Genomic DNA, 8,295 nt, shown 5'->3' on the forward strand with positions numbered 1-8,295 from the left:
TCCTAAATACCTAAATACTTTTTACTTGAGTATTTAGCACCACCTAAATACCTAAGTAAATAGTACTTGGGTATTTAGCAGCTCCTAAATACCTAAGTAAATAGTACTTGGGTATTTAGCAGCTCCTAAATACCTAAGTAAATAGTACTTGGGTATTTAGTCATCTCAAAATACTAAGTATTTGTGTATTTAGTACCCAAAGTGGTACTTTAAGTACAAAAGTATTTAGGTGTGCCCATCACTGCAATGAACTCTATTTTATTTACATACAAAAATATTGTTGAATACAAGTACTCTGGCGTTTTAAACTATTATGTTACCTACACTCATAATTTTGCTTGGGATATAAATGTACTGAAAAGTACTGATTTTTGTAGCATGAAAAAGTCTAACTTACTCACTGCGCGCATAAAATATTTGGCAGTCCTAGCAACATTAAAAAAAAAATAACAATTTTTCGTAAATATTTCGAGTATGCATTGAATTATAGTAGAATAAAGTGCAAGGTTTAAATGGCTAAAAATTAATCTAATATGGATGTATGTATGCATGTACATTAACATTAGAATACTAACTTATGTATATGCATTTGTATATATTTACCTGTATTTGATTGTGGCTCATTTGTGCATACTTGGCATTGTATGTTAAAAAAGGTGAGAATAAAAGTTTTCTGCGTGTATGTGAAAGACCCAGTTAACTGAGCAAAAGTCAAAAAATCTTTGATGAAGTATTTATGTAGGTTTTTTACATTTACAATGATGTCTGACACCGTGTGACAGTAAATTTTACACCCACAAAAATGAATATATTCACGAAAATATGGGTAAATTATAATAAAACTGCGTGCTTAGCTTTTCTCTCTGACGTTAGTCATTTTTTTAAATGACTTTTAAATTTCAAAAATATGATTATTTCAAAAAATTATTTAAAAAAATCAGTGCAATGTAGGATAAGAATAGGGGTATCATATAAAAGAAAAAATTCCGCGGAATTATAAGATAATACATTTTTTAGGTCAAAGTCACTTCACTTTTTGTACAATTGAAAAACTCAAGGTACTAGAGATATCGGTTTTCAAAAAACATCGATACATCCAGTGGGAAATCTTCGATGCATCGAAGCAAAACATCGATATTTTCGATGCATCGTTGTTTTTGCGACATCCCTAGCTTCTCTCAGCTGTAAAATCGAAAGTATTTCCAAAATCAAGTAAAACCAAATGAACAACTTGTTTTCTTCTTACAAAATATGTATTTGAATATAAGTAGCTATCTTATTAAGAAATAGATGTAAATCATAACTTCTCGAAAGACTTTTTAGTTGCGTGTTCTTTGTTCTTGCATTGTTCTTTTTATGTTTACTGCACTTTTTGTTTACCCTTGCCACCCCTTATCTTTCGCAAGATCCAGCGTATTGTAAAAACAGAAACTGCGAATGCTACCAAAACCGCGATCACAACTAGAGTAGCAACATCCAGTAAATAGAATTGGTACCACTTCAAATCCATGCCAGCAGCGCGCAAATGACGCGCTCCATTGTGGCGTATCACATAGTCGATCCAATAGATTAAAGTCTCGCGCGGACCCATGGGACGATCGCGGAAAATGCGCGAGAACCGTTTAGCAGTATCCCGGTATTTGGGATTGAAAAGCACCTCATTCAGACCGCTCGTGAAATCATCATGAGTGAGCGTATGGTAATCCAAAGTAACGGCAAATCCAGCAGCCTCAGCTTTCTTCATATTTATATGCTGGTAAAGAAAAGAAGATTAGTAAAAAAGTGAACAGCTAAATTTCCGTATTTTTTATTTTTTTGCTCATATTCAGATCACCTGATCGAAGAGGAAGGGCATGCCTACCACCGGGACACCATGATACACGGTTTCTTGTAAACCAAACAGCCCTCCGTGAGATATAAAAGCGCGAGCGTTAGGGTGCGCTAAAATGTCGTTTTGTGGCAGCCACTTTTTAATCAAAACATTGGATGGTAAATTTGGTATGCTTTCGTTTTCGAATTTCCATAGAACGCGTTGTTTTAGCTGACGAAAGGCATCGAGAAATAAATTTAGCTTTTCTATTGGCATGCCCGTGTCTTTGACTACTGTACCAAAGCTGAAGTAAATAACACCATGTTCTGCGTCATCTAAGAATTTCTGCAAATCGGTGGGTAGTGGCTTTGGTGGATTGATGTGCAAACCGCCGACAAAAATCATGTTGTCCATTTTAGGTTCAGCGAAGGCTAATGGTGTGTAATTGTTGATTAATATAGCAGAGTGATTCTTCTCCATTGCCGAAACACTGGGGAATTCAACTGTTTAAAGTCAGAAAATTTTAACAGTAGTGAGATAACTAATCAAATCATGACCAGCCGAATATGTCTTACTTGGCAAATGTCCAAAGTATTTCTGCACAAGCGCATCCATTTTCGGAAAATACTCAAATTCACGGAATAAATCAAGGCGAAGTGAGCAAAAGCTATTTAGGGCGCGTTCCCAAAAGCTCATGCGATCTGTTAGTGGCAGAAATTCCATAGGCACATACGACCAAGGTGTCACATGGCCGAACATTTGACTCATATAGTTTTGTTGCGCAAATGTGGCTGAACTGACAACGGGTATTTTATAGACGTGGGCCAAGGCAAGAAAGGCTTCTTGATGCAATTGCTCTACCAGTAGCAGATCGTAAACGCCTTCTGGTTGTTTGGCATTAATAATTTCCAGCACTTTTGGTTGCTTTAAAGCGTGTTCGATATTTAGCACACTTACATACTTTACGATTTCAAAATAAGTTGATAAACTGTTTTTTATTTCGAAGCTAGTATTTTTTCCGGTCATTTCTTTAACTGCAACGAGGTAATATGAAATTTGTATGTATGTACATTAGGGTGATCCTTAAATATAGGAAGCAAATTTTTTATATCAGATTTCCTAAGCCTGCACCTCTACGTCGATGCTACTATAGTCGAAGTTATCACATCTAAATTTTAGTCCCGATTGGAGATGATTAAGGCGTTTCGCTCAGGGGTAAAAATTCAGAATACCCGACGTCTCAACCGACTCCAATCGGGACCAATATTTATGTGTGATATCTTCGACTTCAGTAGTATCGATTTAGGGTATTAAATGGAAAACATATATATATTTTTAATTTTTTGAGTCCATAGAGGCATCTGGCCTTTGACCCCTTTGTGCCACGCCTTAACTGACTCCAGTCGGGAAAAAAATTATATGTGATATCTGTGATCGTGGTATTACCGATAGAGGGGGTGAGACTGATAAAAATCGTTCATTTGATTTTTAAGGACCACCCTAATGTGCATACATATATGCATTCATGTATTATAAAAATTAAATTTTGAATAGGCCATAAAATTTTACCGAACTCCCAGCTATCAAACTCTGGTTCAATGAGTATTTCACTGTAGTTGCTGCCCAATTTGAGTGGCTCCAACGTAATTGCGGTTATCATGGTGACCTAAAGGTGCATTAACCAGTAGAACTTTTAAGTACATATAATAAAAGATGATACGGCTACTGCTGATACCTGATGGCCATGTTTCACCAACTCGCTAATCATAGCTCGATGCATCTGGAAGTGACTTACGGCTGCAGCTACGTAGACTGCAAGTATTTTGGCGCCATCTGTTGAAGGTGCTTGAGCCGCCAGCACAGCGAGTGCCAGTAGGCCGACGAGAATTCTGGAACACTAAATATGTTCATAGGTTAAGCGGATGTAGGGAAAGATTATTAGTAAAAACGGTGGTAGATGGTAACGTAAAAATTTGTCAAAAAGAAAGATGTACCAGGCCATGAAGTAGTATTCAAATGTAGATAAATTGCATTCTCAGTTTTGTTCTATTGCGCATATTTGTTGAGATATTGACCTACTAAGGTTTTTATTTTTATTTCTTTGATTTATAGGTAAGTGTTATAAGTTTCCTTGCAATGAATTCGAAATCTATGCGCCTTATTTTGGTTTTTAAAGTTTTTTTTTTTACACTTAAATTTATAAAATTTGATATTTTTATTAAAATTACGGTAAATGTAAAAGAAACTATACGGCAATGAATGCTCAAATTAAAAAAAAAATAGCTCTTCGTTTTATTAGTATTATTTCGCTATTTTTAGTTCTTTTTTTCGACCCTTTTAGCTCCATACGAAATTTTTTTCTGGCAACATTGCTACAGACAAATAATTCGTGCGGCTTATCGTTTGTGAACCATAATAAGGCTTTAAAATAATAATTTTATTTCAGTAAAATTGTGGTAGTTTTTTAAAATATGTGGTAGCTGTCGTCGAAGTGAAAAATGATACAAAATATGTTAGACATACCACAAGTGTGGTTAAGTGGCAACACTGGAAAGAATTTTTAAATAGTAACTGTCATAAACGTGCGTGTGTCATAATAATTTATCCAAGTTTATGTTACTCTAACGAAACCATACGCAAAAAGACGTTCTACATAGTGAACGCTATCGTTATCTGCTTTGTTATCGACAATGCCAATAAAATAAAATGTACTCGTAGTTTTACAAACAGTATCCACCAAAATAACAAGAGCTCGGCGAATTTTAGTGAATATCAATCAGAGTCCGGTACGCTCAACTATGGAGGCGCAAATTCTACATTTGTATATTTATAGCAGTGCTATTCTTCTATGATACGATTCACAATTCCGTTTAAAAAGTGGCAAGCTTTAGAGCTAATGCAATTGACACTCACATTGCCACGCGTTAACTATATATTTTTAATTAGAAAATAACTTGAACGGCTCCCTCCTCAACTGCGTCCATACAACTTTTGAAGTAGTTGTTCCAGTGTACGTCGCCCGTGTAATCCTATCAAACAATGTGCTGTTGAACTCCTTAGAGTAGAGACAGCGCTGGTCAAATTATTACTAAGTATATATATGACAATTTGTATACCTGATATCTGTACCAGACAATGTCGTTTCATGATGAGCAAGTTCTTCAGACTGGCAAGTTTCCTCGATGACGCCATGGCCAGAAACTCAGATAATATGCGTATGGAAAGTCTCAGCTCTTTCGCTAAGAGATTGAATTTCCCTGGTATTTAATTACCGCCTAGCTGTCTGTTAAGCTGATGCCAGATAAAGCGCTTGCTTCGCTTTGCGTCACAGATTCGCTTTGACAGATAAGGTTAATTGTATGGAAATGCACAAGGCATGCCACATAGATCGTTGTAGCTGCAGCGCTAAGCGAAAAGATGGCCAGCTGGTTTAATATTTACTAGTATCGCCCAGTTGTCGAAATTCGACATCTTTTTTCCTACACTTTTAAATTTTACCTGCCTAACTCCTTTAGGCTAATTACTATTTTGAAGTCTACTAGTATAATTTATAGCGAATTTAAAGAAAAACTTGAAGTCAAAATATAAACGTTAATACTGGATTGATTAATGNTGTCGAAATTCGACATCTTTTTTCATACACTTTTAAATTTTACCTGCCTAACTCCTTTAGGCTAATTACTATTTTGAAGTCTACTAGTATAATTTATAGCGAATTTAAAGAAAAACTTGAAGTCAAAATATAAACGTTAATACTGGATTGATTAATGCTAATTCTGCAAAGTCTCCTCCAAATTTCTTCATTTGCTTTTGAAATTGGAGCGAAAAAGGAACCTCGGTTTTCATTTATAAAAAATATGCATATGTATTTGTATGTATAGATGAGATGTTCATCACTGAGGTTTACAACAAAAGATAATATATCCTTCTCTAACGGCGATTTCACACAGGTTTTTGTCAAGACTGGGCCAAAGTCCAATATTTTTTCATCACACGACTGGGCAACCAAGTTACACCAAATTTTATGTTACTAATATGTGTTCTAAAAGTGAAATAAATCTGATCATAAATATGATTTTTTAGGATAGCTCACAATCCTTGCGCCACCTATGGGAAGACAAACACACTGATCCTTCTAAAACTTTTGAGCAAAACAACAACCATTCAATTCGATTTTAAAATCTGGGAGAAATTGGTGAATGATTCTTGCGATTTTATATGTGTATAAATGTAGATGTATAAAACTCTATTACCATATAATAAGTGGCTCCAGAGATAACCGATATGAGAATTTCAGTTCGTATGGGCGGTGCCACGCCCCCTTTTCCCAAATCTACCACTCTTCGCTGTAAGTACGGTACTGACAACATATGTTGCTGTGTCCAATTTCAGGACGTTAGTATAAGCGGATCCAGGGATAAGCGATATAAGATTTTCAGTTTGTATGGGTGGTGCCACGCCCCGTTTCTCAAAATCTACCACTCTTCGCCGCAAGTGCGGTATTGACAACGTATGTTGCTGTGTCCAATTTCAGGACGTTAGTATAAGCGGATCCAGGGATAAGCGATATAAGATTTTCAGTTTGTATGGGCGGTGCCACGCCCCCTTTTCCAAAATCTACCACTTTTCACCCTAATTACGGTATTGACAACATATGTTGTTGTGTCCAATTTCAGGATGTTAGTATAAGTGGTTCCAGAGATAAGCGATATAAGATATTCAGTTTGTATTGGCGGTGCCACGCCCCCTTTTCCATAATCTACCAATTTTAGTCGTAAGTACGGTATTGACAACGTATGTTGCTGTGTCCAATTTAAGCACGTAAGCATAAGCGGTTCCAGAGATAAGCGATATGAGAATTTCAGTTTGTATGGGCGGTGCCACGCCCCCTTTTCCAAAATCCATCACTTTTCGCCGTAATTANTACTGGATTGATTAATGCTAATTCTGCAAAGTCTCCTCCAAATTTCTTCATTTGCTTTTGAAATTGGAGNTGCCACGCCCACTTTCCCAGTACCTACCAGGGTATTTACAATCTATGCATCTTTGCTAAGTTTCAGTTCCCCAGCATAATTGGTTTTAGAGATATAGTGATTTTCACATTTTAGTCTATATATCAGATGCCACGCCCCCTATGTATCGGAATTAACATTTCTGGATTAGAGGAAGTTATGTCCTTTAAATGGGTGTACCTTTCATTGAAATCGAGCGAACGGTGCCTTTANCGGTATTGACAACATATGTTGCTGTGTCCAATTTCAGGATGTTAGTATAAGTGGTTCCAGAGATAAGCGATATAAGATATTCAGTTTGTATTGGCGGTGCCACGCCCCCTTTTCCAAAATCTACCAATTTTAGTCGTAAGTACGGTATTGACAACGTATGTTGCTGTGTCCAATTTAAGCACGTAAGCATAAGCGGTTCCAGAGATAAGCGATATGAGAATTTCAGTTTGTATGGGCGGTGCCACGCCCCCTTTTCCAAAATCCATCACTTTTCGCCGTAAGTACGGTATTGACATCATATGTTGCTGTGTCAAATTTCAAGGCGTTAGCTTAAGCTGTTCCAGAGATAGGCGATATGAGAATTTCAATTTGTATTTGTATTTGTAGTGCCACGCCCACTTTCCCAGTACCTACCAGGGTATTTACAATCTATGCATCTTTGCTAAGTTTCAGTTCCCCAGCATAATTGGTTTTAGAGATATAGTGATTTTCACATTTTAGTCTATATATCAGATGCCACGCCCCCTATATATCGGAATTAACATTTCTGGATTAGAGGAAGTTATGTCCTTTAAATGGGTGTACCTTTCATTGAAATCGAGCGAGCGGTGCCTTTAAAGAAGGGATTGCAAAATTTTCTTGTGGCGTATTTATATATAGATTTATTTATTTTTTTGTTTCGTCCAAATTCGCGTTCTCATGCAGAAACATAAAATTTAATTCGATTTCTAATATTTTTAAAGCGAAATATATAAAATTCACAGCAATTTTGGCAAGTAAAAAAGCAGTACAAAATTGTTTTCTTGGCGCCCATTGTGACATACCTTTTGCTTCTAGCGCTTTGCTGGCAATAGAAGTTATAGATGTCACACAAAGCCACAAATTTTATCTGGCATCAGCTTAAAAATACAGATAGGTTTAAAAACTATTTCAATGATGCAGCCTTTAAAATATCCAGCAGTTTCATTTGAAAAACACTTCAATAATCTCAAGTAGCAGGCGGGAGCTATAAGAGATACCTAACTGTTCCAAATAAATATGGATTTATTTTCATTCCCTGATCACGTCCCAACTTAATTCTTAATTAGAGGTAAGAAGGGTCTGGAATTTGGTGGGGGTGTTGCGAATGGTTTTGGCTATTTTTCTTTTGTTTGTTCGATGTTTAATATTTTTTCATAAAAGTCTAGCACATTATATAAAAAGCACCATATAAATTCACATTTAAAACTTTGTACACAAATTATAAAAATTCAACAAATT

The 8,295-nt window shown here is 36.1% G+C and overlaps 1 protein-coding gene across 1 annotated transcript; it reads right to left on the bottom strand.

Moving 5' to 3' along the window:
• Window positions 1-1,259: 1,259 nt before the first annotated feature.
• LOC108380880 (UDP-glucuronosyltransferase 2B15-like) lies at window positions 1,260-5,222 on the bottom strand. Its single transcript, XM_017637279.1, has 7 exons — window positions 4,927-5,222; window positions 4,724-4,865; window positions 3,546-3,707; window positions 3,380-3,476; window positions 2,386-2,844; window positions 1,835-2,313; window positions 1,260-1,753 (listed from the first exon to the last, which is right to left on the bottom strand). The coding sequence occupies exons 3-7, from the start codon at window positions 3,588-3,590 to the stop codon at window positions 1,361-1,363; spliced, it is 1,473 nt and encodes a 490-aa protein (XP_017492768.1). The 5' UTR covers window positions 3,591-3,707; window positions 4,724-4,865; window positions 4,927-5,222; the 3' UTR covers window positions 1,260-1,360.
• Between the last annotated feature and the right edge of the window lie 3,073 nt (window positions 5,223-8,295).

The sequence above is a fragment of the Rhagoletis zephyria genome, unplaced genomic scaffold (assembly GCF_001687245.7).
Source record: "Rhagoletis zephyria isolate East Lansing unplaced genomic scaffold, Rhagoletis_zephyria_1.1 Rzeph_scaffold_20695, whole genome shotgun sequence".
In the NCBI taxonomy this organism is placed as follows: domain Eukaryota; kingdom Metazoa; phylum Arthropoda; class Insecta; order Diptera; family Tephritidae; genus Rhagoletis; species Rhagoletis zephyria.

What these genes read in the sequence shown, in the direction of transcription:
- LOC108380880 (XM_017637279.1), bottom strand. Translation starts at nt 3,590, where the DNA reads ATGCATCGAGCTATGATTAGCGAGTTGGTGAAACATGGCCATCAG. An exon ending in TGGTGAAACATGGCCATCAG is followed by an intron (nt 3,477 to 3,545) that starts GTATCAGCAGTA and finishes ATGCACCTTTAG; the next exon opens with GTCACCATGATAACCGCAAT. An exon ending in ATACTTTGGACATTTGCCAA is followed by an intron (nt 2,314 to 2,385) that starts GTAAGACATATT and finishes GACTTTAAACAG; the next exon opens with TTGAATTCCCCAGTGTTTCG.